General features: G+C 42.5%; 1 protein-coding gene across 4 annotated transcripts in view; it reads right to left on the reverse strand.

The window, feature by feature from the left end:
- Positions 1-3,006: 3,006 nt before the first annotated feature.
- Positions 3,007-20,910, reverse strand: part of frem1b (Fras1 related extracellular matrix 1b) — a 67,531-nt gene continuing 49,627 nt past the window's right edge. For all 4 annotated transcript variants that reach the window (XM_050055556.1, XM_050055552.1, XM_050055555.1 and 1 more), the window contains 12 exons: positions 19,952-20,372; positions 14,338-14,539; positions 13,814-13,958; positions 12,978-13,107; positions 12,775-12,847; positions 11,000-11,149; positions 10,269-10,612; positions 6,970-7,014; positions 6,688-6,849; positions 5,017-5,135; positions 3,515-3,600; positions 3,007-3,353 (listed from right to left, as the gene is read on the reverse strand). In XM_050055556.1, the coding sequence (XP_049911513.1) occupies positions 3,145-3,353; positions 3,515-3,600; positions 5,017-5,135; positions 6,688-6,849; positions 6,970-7,014; positions 10,269-10,612; positions 11,000-11,149; positions 12,775-12,847; positions 12,978-13,107; positions 13,814-13,958; positions 14,338-14,539; positions 19,952-20,372 (2,086 nt within the window). In that variant the 3' untranslated portion in view covers positions 3,007-3,144. The remainder of the gene's footprint in view (positions 3,354-3,514; positions 3,601-5,016; positions 5,136-6,687; positions 6,850-6,969; positions 7,015-10,268; positions 10,613-10,999; positions 11,150-12,774; positions 12,848-12,977; positions 13,108-13,813; positions 13,959-14,337; positions 14,540-19,951; positions 20,373-20,910) is intronic.

Here is a 20,910-nt window from a genome sequence, read left to right on the forward strand (position 1 = left end):
AAAACTGAGCTTCTATAAGGCAATGAATATTGCGGAGGGCGTGGCTCATCACATAAAGGTGTATAACATCTCAAGGGTTTCACCCATCACCACGCAACTTTGTAGGCATATGACCACACATAATCTGAGGGGACCCCTCCATTATTGACCCCATCAAACAAAATGGGGGCGCTAGAGAGCTCATTTCTCATCTAGGCCTAACCGCCATATGGATTTTTACTAAACTTGGTAGATATGTCGAATATAGTATTACAGTATTTTATTACCTGTCTCCATTGTGTGACGTCAGAGCGACGGTAAATAGCTAGTGAAATGGCAGAACAAACAAACATGCTAGTGCTAACTTTATTTGTGAGCATGCTATCTGCTCTCTTTGGATGGCATATCCAGCTGCTCGACCTACTTCAACAGCACAGGCGCCTGAACGACCAACGAAGGAGGCTGCTCCTGTTGCTAGCTACCCCAACTACACTACTTTTGTGGATCGGGTTGTTTTTATTTTCCGCACTTCCCTATTCCGGTATCAACTCTGACTTCTGATTGGTTAAAATGGCCTTTCCGTTAGAAGTTACATCGCCACCTACTGCTTTGGCATGTGTATTACATCACTTGGTAGCGGGTTTTGCGGTTTCGTGTGGATATCATATTTTTTTTAATCACAGCACTTCTGTGGATGAATTTTTTTTTGGAAACCGGAGCCCGAAAAACTTCGGTTTCAGAAGTACACGGATCCATGTGGACTAGGCCTTAGTATGTTAATAGCTACTAGCTGGTGACGTCCTAAACTTAATTAAATATTGCTACAGTACAAACACAGAAGAACAGCATTTACAAAGCTTGTACTATAACAAAGTGGTGGATGTTTGCATGTTCTCCTTGAGGCAGCGTGGGCTTCCTCCAGGTGCTCAGCTAACACTCTTGCTATTTCACCTGCTAACATAGCTAGTTCAGTTTTAAAGTTAATCTGATAGTGATACATTACAACCACAGATAAACAGCTTTTACAAAACTTCCATAGCTGAATGAATTGTCATACTTACAAATAATGCTTCATAGGGAGTGCTTTGAAAGAGAATAAAGCCACGTGTTGATTTTTGCATATCGTGCTCCCGTAACAAAATGGTGGACAGAAAAGGCCCCAGAGTCAAATCAAAACATTAACAGTATAAATACTCTTGGTAGCAGGATATCGAATAAAAACAGTAGGCTATACGATGCTGTTAATCAATCTGATAGTTGTCATATAGCTAGACAGACTATCAACATTAATGTTAACATAACATCTGTTTCAAAGCTAATACATTTACAATTGCAGAACAACCGCATTCATAAAACTTACATAGATTATTGAACTGCAGTACTTAGAAACTGTCAGAGTGCTTAGACACTGAATGGTGCAGAATGTTATATTTTTGCTAAGTTATTTGGCTCCTGTGACAAAATGGTGGATGTAAAATGCCCCAGAGTCAAATCAAAACATTAACAGCAGGATAAAAAAGTAAATCATTGCATAGCCTATATGCCTGCTGCTAATCCTGTCATTTAGCTCAACTACCAACAGTAAAATTAAACTGTTATTTTGTGCTAAGTCTTGTATGTCAACCGAGAAGCTTACTAACATAGCAGTTAGTACAATTTTAATCAATTATCAAATACTGGTACAGTCCTGTCCGCTTTAGTAATCTAATAGCAAGTAAAATTCACTGGGATATTCTTTGCTGAAATTAAGATTCACAATAAAATGACCAACTGTGCCACTAACCTGCTTAATAAAAACCTAATTTAAGAAAATGGAAAGACACACATCACGACTAAGATTTCACTCACCAGAAAGGGTTCCTGCGGATCCTTTAAAAGTCTTAAAGTCACTGAATTCATTAATCTAAAGGTGAAAAATGTCTTAAATGAATCTTTCAAAAGAATTAGAGGTGTGTAGACATGGAAAGCAGGATTTTATGAATACCTTTTTCTGACACTGCATTAAAAAAATAACAACTCACTGAAAGCCTCTCACATTACTGTCAACCAGTGCTGTGTTTCATATTACAATAAATATTTAGGCAAAATTGTCCCTAATTGATGTGGGTTTCTGCTCTTTTTTATTTCTTCAGCATTGTTTTTTCTATAATTGGTCCTAAATGTAATTTTGAGTGGCACTGGAAATGTCTTAAAAAGTATTAAAAACAACTTGTCTTAAACTGAAGGACTCTGACAGTGTAAAACTGTTTCATCTTTTAGTGAAACTCCCTGAAAAGTGGACCAGTTTTTGTGCAATCGAGACGCCAAGATAATAATTGCGTATATTTATTTGTTTGTTTAGATATGCATTGATTAATCTACTGGAGTCAGAGCGGTCTTGCAATCCTCAGAGGTATCTGTGGTGTTGTGCTGCCCTCTGCTTTACAATACATTCAGGCTGGTTTCACAAAGATAGCACCATACTATGGCTGCAACTGCAATGATTATTTTCATTATTAATTAATCTGCTGATTATTTCCTCCAATAACAGACGGTTTGGTTTGTAAAAATATTGAAAATAGTGACAAATGGCTTCACAATAAGCCAGAGCCCAAAGTACCATTTTCCCAGTGTTTGTTAGTCTAACCTCAACATTATTACTAACACACTGCAATTATAACTATTATTCAAAGGAAAAGTTTTACATAAAAAATTTACTTCAACCATCAAAATAGTTTTACACTCACTTTCTGTCAGTTGACTGATTAATGGACTAATAGTTTCACCTGTACTTGTGTAAGCTAACAGTTTCTTAAATTGATAACTAGTTAAAATCATTTTTAAACTCTTTATATGTTTTGTGTGTAAAAATCTTAATTTGTGAAATATTTATAGCTGTTAGATAACTGTAGTGGAGCAGAAGTAGAAGGTTACATAAAAAAAAGTCCCTCTAATGTGTACACAGCACGTGAGTGAAGTGTTTAAACAGATATAATCATCTGTCAAACTGCTGATTTAAAACTAGATTAAAATACTCATATTTCAGTTTGTGCAGCGACCTTTATTATGACAAAAATATGAAAACTAATGTACAGAGCAGCATCTTTGCGTATCTTTAAATATGACTTCAACACAGCGTTCACAGAGGTCGTTAGGACGGAGCTGGTAGCAGAAAATATGAGTCTCTCAGTGAGTGTGAGCCGGAGATGAACAGATGAATGTGTGTTGAGTTTCAGGGGAGCAGCTTGTAGAGATCCAGCTTCTGGGGTTTTCAACCAGCACGCAATCTGAGCCGATGTCGGACTCACCGCGGCCCAGCGGCGCCCCCCTCAGTCTGGAGAAGGACACTGACCGACCATCAGCCCACATCCAGCGACCTGGACCTCCAGACAGACCTGAGAACCAGGAAGAGCAGATCGCTCACATGTGCTGCTTAAAAACAAATCTGTTTGCATGAGAGGACCATAACTTTAAAGCTGGGAGGTAGTTTGACAAGTTTTTTTTGTGGTTAAGTGTTTAGTGCACATTTGATCCGTCACTTGTTGGAGCCGCTTACCGATCCAAAATGGCTTCCTCCCTGCAAACTTCCATAGCCAGGTCATGTCTCTTCTGGAGCGCACGCTGGTCAGGCTGCTGTTAAACCTGACACACAAAATGTTCAAGGTATCAAACACACATCTAAAGCTGCGTTCACACACACAAATACAACTAAAGTAAACTTGACACCTGTGCAGGGACCTAAACTCAGGCTTAGACTTTAATAAACATTACATCAGATTAAAAAAGATTTCAGCCCTTTTGAAGACGACAACTTTGGTTCAGACTTTCAGGGGTGAAAAGGCCCTCAGACTATACAAATAAAACCTAAGCTGAGACGGTGTACCATCTCTAGTCAACAACTCTCTGTACTTCTGATCTGTAACGCTGACAGGAAGTGACCGCCATGACACGGCATACCATCTCTAGTCAACAACTCTCTGTGCTTCTGATCTGTGACGTTGACAGGAAGTGACCGCCATGAGACGGCGCATCATCTCTAGTCAACAGCTCTCTGTGCTTCTGATCTGTAACGTCGACAGGAAGTGACCGCCATGAGACGGCGTATCATCTCTAGTCAACGACTCTCTGTGCTTCTGATCTGTAACGTCGACAGGAAGTGACCGCCATGAGACGGCGTATCATCTCTAGTCAACGACTCTCTGTGCTTCTGATCTGTAACGTCGACAGGAAGTGACCGCCATGAGACGGCGTATCATCTCTAGTCAACGACTCTCTGTGCTTCTGATCTGTAACGTCGACAGGAAGTGACCGCCATGAGACGGCGTATCATCTCTAGTCAACGACTCTCTGTGCTTCTGATCTGTAACGTCGACAGGAAGTGACCGCCATGAGACGGCGTATCATCTCTAGTCAACGACTCTNCGTTCTGATTTGCAGCTTTTCAGACTTATTTTGTGGCTGAATATAATTTGTAGCTTCTTAAAATCTGAATGAGGATAGTGATAGTGAGATACTGGCTACAGTGATGAAACAAAACCAGCATCAGATGGACTGTATTCATAATCAATACGCCACAATAATATAAATAACCAGCCACACATACAGCGAGCAATCCACCATCTGACACTGGCACATCAGAAATAGAGGGCTCGGTGGGGACGGAGCACCTGCTGCAGCAAGCCAACACGCCGTCTGTGGTCATTTTGACTTGACCAGCGGACTTCACTACAAGCTGATTGGCTGTTGAAACAGGTGACATGCTTTAACACCAGCTGACAGCAATATGACCAGCTGAGTGTCAGGTGAGTCGAGCTCAGACCGGCCAGTTCACACTGCTCCAACTTTTCTCTGCAATGTTCAAAAGTGGTTCAATCTTGTCACCAATCTTTGGTCTGACCTGGAATTTACAGTCAAGATGGTGGTGAAGATAACAAAACAAGGACTAATTCATCGTATCGGGCCCACTCGCTCCCACAAACACACGACTGAATGCATGATCCGCTCCAGTCTCACGCCTTATGGAGATAATAACTTATGTTATATGTTTGCGTCATTTACAGCAGCGAGCAGCTCCTCTCAGCGCTGGCCCAGCTGGCCACAGACGAGCTGACGATGTAACAGCGTCTCCTGTAGTGAGTCCAACCGTCAGGACAGGAGCTGCTCACCGACTTCCCTGTCTGAAAAACAGAAAGCAAGAATCATCACAACCGTAACGATATTTTAACAGTGAACAACCAGCTGTCCAAACATCCCCGCCTCTGACTCCTGTTATCAACTCAAACAAAACCAACTGTGATTATTTACAGGTCAGACTGACAGAGGAACTTTACTGAAGCTCACTGAATGTTTTATTTTAATTTACAGTCTTCATACAGTTAGTTTAATAGGCCTGTGGCCATCAAACTGTACAACTCCTCCCTCTGAGTGGCCCTGAGATTTTTTCACACACTGCAATAATTTAATTTAACTTGTGCAATAACCCCATTCACCCTGACTGTATATATTCTGTTTGTGTAAATAATCTTGTTCAGTTTACAATATATATATGTATATATATATATTTATTTACGTTTATGTTTGTTAATAATTCCTGTTTATTTAACTATATATTTGTTAATACTACTGTTTAAATTTCTCATATTTTCGCGTATCTTTCCTCTCTTGCAAGGAGCACCTGTAACATAAATAATTTCCCCTCGGGGATCAATAAAGTATTTCTGATTCTGATTCTGATTAATAATTACATGTTTTATTTGAGCCCTGTTCTCCTCCTCCACTCAAATCACCTGTGGTGTACCCCAAGGCTCCATCTTGGGACCCATCTTGTTTGCCCCTTACATGCTCCATTTAGGCTCCATCTTCCATTAATACAATATCTCCTACCACTGCTATGTAGACGATACTCAGTTTTACCTCCCATTAGATCAACACAGTTAGGTCCCTCCTCGACTGCCTCCAAGATGTGAAATCTTGGATGTCTTCAATTAAATGACAGTAAGACAGAACTTATTTTTATTTGGCCCCTCCAACTCCATCTGGGGTACAGCAAACCACCTACGGCCCCTGGCGTCTAACTGTCACGCCAATGCCAGAAATCTTAGCGTCATCTTTGATTCAATTTTAAAATTTGACAAACAACACTGTCACAAAGGTTGCTTTTTCCAATTTAGCAACATTGCCAAACTCAAACCGATCCTCTCATTTAATGACCTGAAGACTACCGCCATCTGCTGGTGTGGAGGGGCATTTCCTTTCACACAGGGGCAGAACGTACATGCTGGTTGGCTGTCGGCTGTAGTCTTTGTGGTGTGTTCATGTGCAACTTTTTGACCGAGACACAGACGACATGAGGTGATGCAGCAGGTGGCTTTCATCACCGCTTGTTCTCTGAAGTTGACTTAATGTGTCTGGTCCTGTAATCTATAATAACACATAATTTATTAGAAAATTATATTTTGTCTTTTAATCTGAACCTGCAAAGTAACTAAAGTTATCAAATAAATGTTGCTGTATGAATAAAAGTGAGTAATATTTCCTTTTGAGATGTAGTAATGTAGTGTGGAAGTATAAAGAAACAGTACTTGACAGTACTTTTACAGTACTTGAGTAAATGTACTTAGTTACTTTCCATGACTGGAAACTGGGAGTCTTGAAGGTCAATTATTGTAGATATAGTTCACAAGTTATAAAATGTTCTGGAGAACAGTAAACATCAGTGTGTGTTTGTACCTTGCGCTGGCGTAGCTCTGGGTGGTGTCTGAGTTCTGGATGATCCATCTGAGGAGGGTCTCCAACTGGGAGGTCCTGGAGGAGGCCACCGTGAGGCGACCAGCTCCACCCGGCATCACCTGGCTTCAGCTCCTCCAGCCGGAGAGGAGTCAGACTGTGGAACTGATGGAGAGGAGGAGAAGGAGGAGGAAGAGGAGGAGGAGAGCCATGCTGACGTTAACACAGTGTGTGGGTGTTGGTTATCTGACTGCTGACTGTAGATAAACTGACAGTGAGTCTTACCGTCCAGACCTTCTCCTCAGACCTCCTGTCTCCTGACAGATGGACCTGAACAGCAGCAGAAAAGTCAAAGGTCAAACATTAAAATATCAGCTTTTAAGAGAGATTCACACTCAAACAAACAACCAGTTCAAGAATATTTAAAGGTCCAGTGTGTGAGATTCAGGGGGACATATTGGCAGGAATGGAATATCAGTGCTTTATAATCGTCCGATTTTCTGGATGGTTCTGGTGATCTGTGGTTTCTGGTTGTGCTATGATTTCAATGTCCACACATCCCGACCTCAACAAGGCAGCGCTGCTCTGAAGCTGCTGCTAAACAATGTATAGCAGTGATCCACAGCAGGAACAGGACAGCGTCTCACAATCCCACTGACACACTGATACTTATTCACCGCAAAGCACACGCCTCCTCTTCTCCTCTCCCAGAGTCCTCTGCTCTGTCAGATCAGCACAAAGAAAAAGAGCCTCCTGGTTTAATGGCACTGTTCAGGATTTAGCCAAGTCTCAATGAATCAAATGATATTACAGTTACGATATCCTGTTGGAAACTGAAGCGGCACGGAGGTTGTCCAGTTTATTTTCCAATGCCTATACAATGGCTAGCAGGATGCTAGTTCAGCTGGAGCCCGTCTTCTCCATCTTTTCCCTGATGTTTACATTTGAAAATCTTAAACCTGGCTGGCTAGCAGCTAGCTAGAAGTCACCACACGTCACCACCGTCCAAAGCCAACCACAAAAAGGACCATCAACACTTGCAAAATGTAAATAAGAGTGTAAATTTAGAGCTGACAGAAAGGAGAGAGGAGACTGGAAACATCCGCGCCGACGTCATGGTGTAATAGGAATGTTTTCTTTTTCATTAAGATTCTTTTTTGGGCTTTTTTGCCTAGGACAGTATTACGTGTAAAAGGGGAACGGAAGGTTGGATGACATTCAGCAAAGGGCTGCAGGCTGGAATCAAACCCACAGCTGCTGCAGCAAAGACATTGCCTTTGTACATGGGACAACCGCTCTACCCACTGAGCTAATGGGCGCCAAGGTATGTATTCTTCAGTGTAGTCACCTGAAAATAAGGGTGCATTCACACCAGGATAGTCCGGGGGACTCGGTTTGATTGGGCGGGGAATGCCATAAAATGTCACACCTTCATTTGGTTCCGTTCACTTTTACACTGCACTTTTTAAAGTGGACCAAACAGCCTGGACAACATCACGCAGTTACAACAGCTGCTCGTTTGGGGGCAGTATTGCCCAAAACGCCAACTGACCAGGAAAAGAAAAGCATGAGGAAGAAGAAAACCCGGCTCATCGATTGGCCAGGACTGAAAACTGAAATCCATCCCCTTCAGCCAGCTTGGTCACCACAAAAACACCAAAATGCACTGCGATCTACGTCACTTCCTCTCTTTGGTTCACTTCCTCTCTTTGGTTCGCTGCATAGTCCGTTTGCATTTTCTACTGTAAGCGAACCACACCAGGGTTCACTTGCAAGTGAACCGAGACCCTAGTTTTCAAGCAGACCAGGGTTCACTCGTTTGGTCCGCACCAGAGTTTGAATGAGTGTTTACATCACTCCAAACGAACCGAACTATCCATGGAAGCGGACCAGGGTTCGTTTAAAGTGGACCAAATGCGTCCTAAGAGTGTCGGATGGTCTCATGTTTTCGTACCTTTAGAATAAGGATATCACCATGTTGCACCACCATGTTTCTACAGTAGCCCAGAATGGACAGACCAAACACTGGGACATTCATATTATTTGCATTATTATTTCACGTAGCCACCATAGTTTACAGCAGGGGTCGCGTTAACCGGATATTCTCGGTCATTGACCGTTTTTTTTACAACAATGACCGGAAAATCTGAAGGCCGTCGGTCATTTTGACCGGTTGCAATTACCACCCCTGCCCACTTGGCGGCAGAGTGCACAGACAGTGGTTTAAGTGGCTGCCGTTTTCACACTGCAGAGAAAAAGTTATTCATCTGTCGCTCTGATGTAGCGTTGTTGACATAACGCCCTGGACACACCGGACGCAGAACCGAGGCATGTAGCGTTGTTGACATAACGCCCTGGACACACCGGACGCAGAACCGAGGCACGGCGCCCAGCAGCGGAGGCAGTTTTCAGTCAGCGGCTATGTTAACCTATCTGACTGTCCACACAGGCCGCTGAGCAGAGCGGAGCGCCCGCGGAGGCAGCGCTTCAGTTCGGCGTCTGGTCTATTTTTCACGGGAGCCGCGAGCGCTTCTGTCAAGCTGGATCGAGTGGATCGTACCAAACAGGAAGTCGGACACAGAAAAGACGAGAGAATCCGGCCAATTTTCAAAATAAAATAATAGCAGCACGCACTGAGGAACGTGAGGAGAAAATACCGTGTTTATAATTTAAAATAACACAACAGTGCATAACCGAACGCATTTTTCAATACCATAATCACTTCATTACAATTTTAATTTTGTGTCACCGAGCCTACAAACATAACTACATAACGCCCTGGACACACCGGACGCGTTAGAGCCGTCCGGTGTGTCCAGGGCGAAGCCTAATGGCACGGGTGTGTGGATGTCTGTTCATCTTTTCGTTCATGTCCTTATTAATGCACACTTTATAACTTGCTTGTTGGATTTATTAAAAACGAACGAATGAAAACTAAATGTCTTTGAATATCTTTATTATCATTTAAAAACGAAAATTAAAATGACCGGTAAAAATAGATTATGACCGGATTTTTATGACCCTGTCGGTCAAAATGACAGACGACAAAAAAGTCTAGTGCAACGTCTGGTTTACAGCCACTCTGCAACGAACAGCGTTGGAAAAACACAGATTTTTTTAATATGAAACCATTTTATTCAGTGTTGCTAGTTGTTTAAATCACCTGGTGTGTTTGTTTTGGAGAAGAAGAGACCTCTGCTGATAATTCAGCTCATGGTGAAAACCTCCTGAACAATCAACACTGAGGGAATTCTAACCGGGAGAAGTTTAAGCTGGTGTCAGTCTGCAGTCCTCACTGCAAGATGGCACTAGATCTCCTAAAATGTCACACACTGCTCCTTTAAACAATCAACATGCAGATTAAATTGCTAGATTTTTGAGAGAGGTCTTGCTGAACGCTTCTGTCCCACAATGCAACATATGATGGAGATGAAAACGCTGCTTCAGCCACAAAAAGCAAAATGAAGAAATTCTGACCAGGAACAGTGTGACTATCTAACTGTAAAAATAAGACTTTTAATTATCTGGAATCATCCTTTAATCAGTACAAGAGAGAGATTTGTGGCAGCAAAAACTTCACTGACCTTTAATCCTCCATGTTTGACCCTGTGTCCAGTGCTCCCAGTGCTCCCAGTGCTCCCAGGGCCTGTCCCCGGCAGCTGCCTGCTGTAGTGGTGGATTTGGCTATAGCTGTTGGGAACCGCTTGGTCCTGTGGCTCCCCCTCTCCGTAGTCCAGGTAGGCCCGGCGGTTCGGGACGTCCCCGCGGGGAGGGTGAGGTTGGCTCTCCCACAGCAGCTCCGCCTCGATGTCGGTGACGGGGTCCTCCTCCTCCGGTTTGGGAGGGTCAGGGAGGCGGGGAGGAGGATGAGGTGGGGGGAGTCTCTTTTCGTCCTCCTCCACCCTCAGGTCATCTGGATCACACCTTCCTGATAGAAGGCAGAGAGGGTACATCCGTTTTTGTTTGCAGTAGATTACTGCATACAACACAAAACATCTGCACACATCAGAGACTGAAGGTTTAGACAATAAATAAGGTGCAAAGACAATCAGTCTCTTTTTATTGAAGGAGAGTCAAATACATAAAAAGAAGTCCCAAAAAGTACCTTTTTTTTTGTTACCCTTTTTGTCTTCATTTTTCCTCCAAATTAACTCAACTCAACTTTTCCAACAGGAAAAAGAACAAAAAACAAGCAACAGTGATGTTGAGCAAACTGAGGGGACGATAACAACAAGTGGCGTCTCTGTCTTTTTATAAGGTGAATAAAAAATGGCTTGTGGACATTAAGAAATTTTAAAAACAGAAAAATGTGTACCTCCCCTGGGGTCGATGATCTCGACAGTGGCGGACGTCCTCTGTCCCAGGACGGCGTTTTTAGGGTTTTTCAGAGTGACAGTGAAGGTCTCATGGTTTTCCTCCAGACCATCGTCTATCAGGTAAATGTTCCAGGTCTTCACACTGACTCCTGACAAGGAAACAGAAGGAAACTAGAATTACCAACTCGCAGTTGTATGCCTCTGCCAACGCATCAAGTTGCAGTTACAGTTTACATCCATGTCTGTCCAGACTCTCTTGTAGCAGTGACAGTAGACAATGCTTCAGATATGTTGCTGCAAAGAAAAAAAAACTAAAACATTCACACACAGGAGATCTACACAATCAGCACAGTTTCAAGATTTGAAAAACGTGATGTTGAGTAATGGACAGAAAAGTGTTTTGCAGAACATGATGATGTCACAGTGAAGCTGACCTTTGATTTTTTGGATATAAAATGTCATCACTTCATTATTTTATCAAGTTAAACATTTGTGTGGAGTTCTGTCATAATAAGAAGCAAAAGAATTCTTGCTTTATGGCTGAAAACACATTTTGTGAGGTCACAGTGACTTTTGACTTGAGTCAAAGTGGACGTTTTTGCCAAAGGAGCATTTCTCAGAGACCAAAGGTGCAAAATACAGAAATAAATATCATCATAACAGAACAAACACACTAAAAACTTAAAACACCCTAAGCAATATAACTATTATGAAAACAGATACTAGCAATAAAAACAAATGCTAAAACAAATACAGTCCCAAAAAAACAACCATGATATGGATGCAAGGTCACAGCAACCTTGACCTTTGACCACTAAAATCTAATCAGTTCTTTCTCAAGTCCAAACAGATGTTTGTGCCAAATGTGTTGAAATTCCCTCAAAGCTTTCTTGAGATATTGCATTCACTAGAATATGATGGACACAAGGTCACAGCAACCTTGATCTTTGACCACCAAAATCTAGTCTGTTTATTGCTGAGTCTAAGTGGATGTTTGTGCCAAATTAAAAACAGTTCCCTTGAGGAGTAACAGAGCTGCTGAATTTATCCAAAATACTAAATCTAATGGATGTTTCTGACAGCAGTGCACTCTGGGACTTGTAGTTTACTTCCTTCCTAAAGATGTTATGAGTACAGTCTCAGACTTTTGCCTTTTTTAAAGGGACACTGTGAAACATTTTCAGTTGTTTATTGGCAAAAATCGATGTCTGCATTCATAAACATTTCATCATTGGTGTATCATTACCTCCACCAATAATCTGACTTATTCTCGTAAAAGGAGAATTTCGGATTTGTTTGTACATTGTGCGGGTAAGTCGTCTGGGGGGTTCCATAACGTTTCTCCATCTTGAGAATACATCCGCCAGGAAGGGACATACAGCTTCGCCTTCTGCATTTTTGTTGAGAGCCAGGCCAGCGCTGCGTGACTGAGAAGCCGGAGGAGAGGAGCAAGAGGCGCTTGCTAGTCCGACTCTTTGAGCATAATGGAGGATCATGCATATGCAGCATCATGGGAGACGGAATCCTCGTCGCCAAGAAAGCGCAAAAGGGAATCAAAAAGGCAACATGACCGGCGAATTAAAAAGATGAGGGTCAACATCCGGGTAGCCCTTCCTAGGTGGAAAGAGCTGCTGAAGGAGAAAGGTAATGCAATCAGAGCTAACAGCAGCTAACAGTTAACAGCTAACAGCTAACAGCGGCTAACAGCGGCGCTGGCCGCTAACAGCTGTTAGCCGATGTTAGTAGACCTGAACAGAGTCCAATAGAATCAGACCTGGGTCGAACTGGATCAGACTGGCTGAGCTGTGAGTGAAGTCTCTGCCGGGTTTGGCCGATCCTTCCTCCACCTGCACAAACAAATCAATAAAACGAACACTGAGCACCGACCCATTCGCTTCAGAATGAAAATATCCTTCACTTTTAAAAACTGTAACTCTGCAGCAGCACGGAGTCTGGAGACAGATCAGGGAGCTGTACCTGGATGGCAACGTATGCTGGATCGACGCTCTTCCCACTGCGTTGAATCTGGATCTGAAGGGTTCCCGCCGTCTCACAGGTTCTGTAGCAGGTCGCAGACAACTCCACCCGAGACCAGGACAGCTCCAGTCTGCAGGAGACACTCAGCTGAACCCTCTCTAAACTTCTCACATGGTTTCAATTCGGTTACTCTTCAAATGATCCAATGTTTCACAAGTGAACGCAGATATGGGTATCAGGACTTATCACCACCTCAAGACCCCTCGGATCTATCTGGAGACCCTTTGGAGGGGCCGGGCCCTAGGTTGGAAACCACTGCACTTAACTAGTTATGACTATTATTGTTCTTCAACTTTATATGAAGAACTTAAAATGAGCTCCACCTTTACATGCTGCAAAATTAAAGTGATGAACACATTAATGCCTCAATAATCATGATCCAATACTGAAATGGGCCACTCTGCATATGAGAGCTTTCACGTTTGGTACTTTAATCATATTTTAATGCCTGTACTTCTAATAATTATTTTTCTGCAACGTGGTTTTGCCACTTTTACTTAAAGCTTCAATGTTCAGGTTCAGCAGCACGGTGGTGCAGAGGTTAGCATTGTTGTCTCACAGCAAGAGGGTTCCTGCTCTCCAACCAGGAACCCTCTTGCTGTGAGGCGAGTCCATGTGGAAGTTTGTGTCAAATTTGAAAAGAACTGCCTCAAGGTGTTCTTGAGATATTAGACTGATGCTAGGTCATAGCGACCTTGACCTTTGACCACCAAAATGTGGTCAGTTTTGTGTTCCTGTGATGTCATCAGTCAGATCACTTCCTTCTACAAACCTACATTTCAGGCAGCATGGTGTTTCCTGCCGGGTCGGTGAGGCGGAACTGGAAGCTGTCGGCTGTCACCTCCATGTTGGCCGGTAGGACGAACACCACCGCACGCCGGTCTACATCCCGCTGGGTGAAACGACCTTTGATGTAAGCACCTGGAGGGAGGAGGGACACTCAACTTTAAATGGTTGTATATTGTATTTATTTTAAAAAACATCATATATATATAACTGCTGCAGTTCCCCACCAGGAAGTGCCTTCTGGTTTCAAATTAAAGCAGTGAACATATTCTCAATATAACATACGTTTAACCTGATATTGAGTTTTTTGGATGGTTAAAACCTGTTTAGCTGCTGCGCACGTCCACAGCAGTACAATGCTTAGTTTCTGTGCTGGCACTCCTGTCTGCTTCTCCAAACTGGGGGCGTGTTCACTGACATATGCCGTAGGTAGCACACTGACTGTGGATAAAAACCTCGTACAATCCCACTGTAAAATATCCAAAATATCCCTTTAAACCAGCAGCCCTCCCACCTGTGAGGGCGTTCTCCAGGTAGCCGAAGTGCGGCGGCCTGGTGATGGAGAACTCCAGCTCCTCTGTGGGGCTGTCAGGGTCGGAGGCCTGCAGGTGTTTGGAGGTGATGAAGATGCCGAAACGCCCGCCGCCCAGATCCACCACGGTGCTGGGACTCCGCCTGGTGGTCAGACTGGGAGGCGTCCTGTCCACCCGATCCACCTGAACACAACAGGAGAGTTTTATTGAAAACATTTAGTGCAGGAAGAACAGAGGAGGAGATCTGACAGTCGGAGCGGATCATCTGGTTTTTGTACAAAGTTATTTTGTTTAGAGGATTATGTGTGAAAGATATGGAGGCAAAGTTTCACTGGTTACATTCACTGTTTAATTCAGAGGTATCTTTTTACGCCTCCACATTAATCTGACAGATGAAGCTACTGGTAACTTTGCAGATTAAGATCCTCCTACCTGTTCTTTAGAAACACTGGCCCCTTTGAACACTGATTTACCATTAGACCCATTGTATTATATTTAAGAAGCGTCCCTGATGGAGCTACTGATAACAGAACAGTTTTCTATGTTTTTATTGGCAGATCACTTTATCTTGGCTCAAACCACCATGGGAGGATGCCAATGAAGCAATATTACATCAATTGGCCAAAGGGGGGCGCTATAGCAACCCATTGAAATGTCAAACTTTGAATGGGCATATCTCATGCCCCGTATGTCGTAGAGACATGAAACTTTGCACAGAGATGCCTCTCCTCATGAGGAACACATTTGCCTCAAGAACCCATAACTTCCGCTTATATAGATTTTCCGCCATTTTGAATTTTTTGAAAAACACTTCAAATGGATCTCTTCCTAGGAAGTTTGAGCGATCTGCATGAAACTGGGTGAACATAATCTAGGGACCAATATCTAAAGTTCCCTCTTGGCAAAAGTTGGAAAACTTACTAAAACTGAGCTTCTATAAGGCAATGAATATTGCGGAGGGCGTGGCTCATCACATAAAGGTGTATAACATCTCAAGGGTTTCACCCATCACCACGCAACTTTGTAGGCATATGACCACACATAATCTGAGGGGACCCCTCCATTATTGACCCCATCAAACAAAATGGGGGCGCTAGAGAGCTCATTTCTTATCTAGGCCTAACCGCCATATGGATTTTTACTAAACTTGGTAGATATGTAGAACAGGACGCCTCAAGGTGACTGGAGAAATTTAACTCTAATTGGCAACTGGGTGGCGCTATAACAACAGAAAAATGCTTCAAAATGGCTAAAATGCGACCGATCGCTGTGGCTCCCCCTGTGGACCAATGTTGGTGTTGTTTCTAATGTTTGTTATGACTAAGTCATGGTATGGTATGCTGTACATAATCACAGAAACTGTCAGTCAGTCATTCTGTCTGTCCGACGTTTTTCTACTCACTGACGTGGTCAATCTATGTGAAACTGCACATAGGCATTGAGGACTGGCATAGGTAGAAGGTGACAAAGCTACCAATGGCTATGGACTAGTGTGTAGTATTATTATTATTAGTAGTATGTGAATGTGCATGTTGCCATAATTTCTAATTGTTACGTTTGTTTGCTGAACTGTGAATCGTAAAATAATAATTTAAATTTAAAAAATCTGTTATTATCATCATCATCATTGTTATTATTATTATTCATTTATTTTGGTTGTTTCATTCTGTCCTCTGAAGCAAGTGGAAAAAAACATCAACATTAAGTATTAAAAACAGTAATTTAAACACAAAGACACTAAAACAACCAAAAATAAGAGCTGATGATGTAAAATAACCACCAGCCTGTTTATTCATGATCCTCATTGTTAACTGTTTAATTTTTGGCATTTCTGAAGTTGTGCACATTTGTTTTTGGCACCTTATTGATAATCTCTATTGTTTGTATTTGTTTTATTTGCACTGTGTCTCACTTTGTGACCTGATTGCTGCACAGCAACGACTTCCCTCAAGATAAATAAAGTTCTATCTGATCTTAAAACATGATCTGCAAACTGTCTCCAGCTGTCTGATATTTCTCTCATGTTTCATTTTGAAATGTTGAAGAGCAGCAACATGTGACTGTGTCCAACACAGACAGAGTCAGACTGAAGACAAGATAAAGGCTCCCTCTGCTGGACGTCCACAAACAGGAAGTCAGAGATTCACTCTGAGAGACGAGAAGCTGACAGAGGTGCAGCTGTGTGTTTCAGCCACTGGAGGTCGCTCCTGTCATGTTGAACAACAAACATGTTTCTGTACATGTGATTTAACTTCCTGTTTCACTGCTCCTCTGTCTTTGGGGTCATGGTTTAATGAAGTTTTACTTTTCCAAGATCCTTAAATCCTCACCATCTTACACTGTCATTTTAGAATGTGTTTATTTCACTCAGCTCCATGTCTTGTATTTAATTTATCTCTAATTAAAACCTGAGATATGCAAAATAATAAATAACAACAATTACCTGACTGACTGTTAAAGCTGTTTAAGAAGCAGAACCCCAGATTTGCTGACTGCAAATGTAAATATAAGGTAATATAAGTGATGAGTTACTCATCATCATCAATGCTGAGCAAAATATATATTACAGTATCATCTTTTAAAATGAAGTTGAAGACATTTCTTTTTATCTGCACATTCCAGTGGTCTGGTTTGACTACTTTAACTTATTTGATTTAATTTGATTTTTTTAATTTTAATTTTAATTTTAATTTCATTTAATCTAATTTAATTCATTGGTTTTTACTCAGGTGTGCATTTACTGTTACTGGTTTTTCTATTATTTTATCTTATTATCATCTTTTAAAGTTAAGTTAAAGACATTTCTTTTTATCTGCACATTCCAGTAGTGGTGGTTTGACTACTTTAACTTTTAATTTAATTTGATTTTTTTTAATTTTAATTTTATTAAATTTAATTTCATTGGTTTTTAGTCAGGTGTGCTTTTACTTTACTGGTTTATCAATTTATCTATTATTTTATCTCATTATCATCTCTTTTTTTATATGTAATTATTATTTTATTTATAGATTTTCTGATTTTAACACAAACAACAAACGTACAAGTCAACACTCTCACAGGCAGTTTGACCAGCAGAATGTTCATGTTTGTCTACAAAATGAGACACACTGTACATAAACATATAATACGAGTACACACGTGTGTACAAACCATAATGAACAACATATACACACACACGCACACACTTTCTGTCATTCTCCATAAATCAGAAATGAACAGTTGTCATATTTCTATCACAGATTACCGAGCTGAGAGAAACGCTGTGTCTAACTCTCTGCATGTGGAACAAGATGGTGCCTGAAAACGGTGCGCACCACCTCCAACGCAAAAGTTGTGATCTGTAAAAACAGACTTGATGGGAGAAACTTTGACCCATGGTTACGAACATTTTGGAGACGGGAAATTGGTGGCGCAGATGGTGAGTTGGGAGCTTGATTGTAAGAATTGTTGAATACTTTTTGGCTCAAGTGTTTCTGGCTTTTGTCCGCACGTACATTTTATAAATGAGACCCCAGGTCTCCAAAGAAGGAACATCCCCAGCTGGTCTGTTCATCTTATTTTGCTCTGTTTGTACTTCTTTTATTTATTTTATTTAATTTTAACAAATTCTTTATCAGTTTTAAATCATGTCTTCGTATCTTTTATTGGTTTATTCTTGATTTAAACATAATTTCCTGAGGTTTAATTCTTTGTTCTGATGGATTTGATTGACTTTTACGGTCAGTTTCTGGCTTTGTTTTGTGCCTGAAACTTCTATCCTTCACCTCGCTTCTCTTTCTTCTTCTCTGATTTTAGTGACTTTAAAGAGCTGTTTGAGCCCTGTGTGTGTCAAATATTCATGAAGCCTCTGAATACTCACACACACACACACACACACACACACACACACACACACACACACACACACACACTTACACTAACTTCTTTTCACACACACATAAACAGTACCAAACACAGTGACCAATCACAAACAGCCTCCAGTCTCTCTGAGGCTCAGGACAGCGTGTTGCCACCTGGCTGCTTCTGTGTGTGTGTGTGTGTGTGTGTGTGTCCATCTCAGAGCAGGTAGCATGTGATGATGGGGGGGGGGGGGGTTTCTTGGCTCACCTGCTGCTCTCTGCTTCAAATATTTATCTGTGTACCTCAGTCGTCAGCTGAGAGCCGACTGAAGCTCGAGGGCAGTACATTTACTAAAGTACTGTAAATAAGTACAGATTCAAGGTACTCGTACTTTCCAACTTTCTCCTCCTCCTCCACATCTCAGAGGTAAACCTTAGGTACCTCTTCCTGCTCTACATGTGTCTGACAGATTTAGCTCCTTCCTGTCCAGTGAAAAGCATGTATGTCCTCCAGACGTGTTGATGTTGAAAATAAACTCTGTAAAACTCTCTCGGATCAGCTGGAGAATTTGTCACAAAGCTGAAAACAGGCTGTTTTTATGACTTCTTAGCAGAGCTGTGATTCTCTGCCCGAGTCTAACTGGGCCTGACCCGCCAGGTTTGGGCTTAAACTGGGTCGAGTTCCTGCCAGCTCAGCTTTGTTTTTTTGTTTTTGTCTCTTTAATGAAACTGGCAGTTCCCCCCACACATTTTCATGGTCAAAATTTCAAGACTTTTCAAGGACCTGTAATAGGATTTTTTTCCTTGACCCACTTGCACGGCGTTTATCCAACAGATTCAAACTCTTTCTAAACAGAACTTCAGGTGGCTGGCAAACATGAAGGGAGAAAGGAAACACGGCGAGAAAATGAAGAAACTTGAAAACGTAGAGATCAACACTTATCAGAGCCACGCTACGTCACCAGCTTTTACATTTTATGGAAGGTTAACCACAAAGATTACTGTAACAATTTCATGACACATCACGAAATTTCCATGCCTTTTCCAAAAACTGTCAGTGATTTTCACTAATCCCAGGACCTTTCCAGGTTTTCCATGACCGTGGGAACCCTGGGGAAAGTAACAGAACAGAACCAGGGAGAGAAAGAGCGCAAGCAAGAGGGACAGAAGACAACAGAGGAGAAGGGAGGCTGCAGGGCGACTAGGTTGGCAGTGTTGCTTGCTTATTCTGATTTTATAAAAGCGCTTGTGACGTCTCAAATGTGGCTCTGACCTGCAGCTGAACACGCGGCCCGTTTTGTATTTGTCCCTATTGCCCAGCCCTACACATCACCATGGACCGCCGTGCACGCAGACACACCGAGAGGTTCGACTGCACTGACGAACCTGATGTGCACGAGACAACGGACTATTAAAACAAGGAAGAGAAGGAGAAGAAGTGGTGCAAGGAAACACATCAGCCCTTCACCTGTAATAAATATTTTAATATTAAATACATATATGTATTTATTTTATAGTAGAATGTGGGTTTTTCATCGGGCTCGGGCTCAAAGCTGCTGCTGTGGTTCGGGTTCGAGGATCAGGCCTGATTTTTTTGGGCACAATCAGAGCTCTACACTTTTACTTCAGTAAGGTTTTAAATGCAGGACTTTGACCTGTAGTGGAGTATTTTCATAGTACTCTAACTCCTGTAAAGGATCTGAGGACTTCTTGCAGAGTGTGTGTGTGTGTGTGTGTGTGTGTGTGTGTTCCTCACCTGTATGTTGAAGACAGCAGGCTCCTCCCTCAGCTGCCCAAACTCCAGGTATCCTCTGTTGTTCCCGTCGGTCGGCAGGAAATAGAACCTGTCGATGTCCGCCTGGCTGCCCAGGTCATGTTGGTACGCCAGGTTCAGCTCGTCCACATCTGTCTGGGTGAACCTCAGCGGCGGCGACAGCGGAACTCCTCTCAGAAGCAGTTTGCCGTGGCGTGGCGGCTGCGTGATGATGAAGCTCAGGTTGGCAGCGGCGGTGTCGGGGTCGGTGAGCTGCAGCTGGTCGGTGGTGATGGTCTCTGTGGAACCGTCCTGCAGCCGGAGGCCCGTGTTCTGGTGGAGGGTGGGTGGGATGCGGTCGCCGTGCTCGATGGTGAAGTGGAGGGTGCCGCTGCGGGATGAGTCGCCGTTAGTGACGACGAAACTGTGAAGGCAAAAGTTATTTTAGTCAGAAACAGATTTGAGGTTAATCTCAGACACCAGGTACGGAGCTTTTTATCTCAGGGTGACCCTGAAAATGTTTTCTTAAGTTTTCCTACGAAAAGTAATGCACCTGAATACATATCCCACGTATTTTGAAAGGGTGCGATCATGTGATCAATGCACTGACAGCAGTAAAGAAGGAAGCAGTCCTGAGAGCCTGTAAAGAGGCAGGTTTGGGTGGATGTGTCACAAAATCAAAACAGACTTTGTCCTGAGAGACTTTCCACGGACATCGAATGTTTGGAACCATGTGAACTTTGAATGAACTTTAAGCCCCGTCTCCACCAAACCCTTTCAGTCCAGCACCTTTGGAACCAGCAGTAAGCCTTCAGACATGGTACCTAGACCCTCGGTCTGTTCAGACAGTCCTCTTAAATGTGGGCGGGGTTGTTGTCACTCACTGCTCCGTCCAGCACTCGCTGTATTTCCTCATCAGCGGTGACACAGATGGAAGTCTGCACCTGGTTTATCGTCCACAG

The sequence above is a fragment of the Epinephelus moara genome, chromosome 10 (assembly GCF_006386435.1).
Source record: "Epinephelus moara isolate mb chromosome 10, YSFRI_EMoa_1.0, whole genome shotgun sequence".
Classification (NCBI taxonomy): Eukaryota; Metazoa; Chordata; class Actinopteri; order Perciformes; family Serranidae; genus Epinephelus; species Epinephelus moara.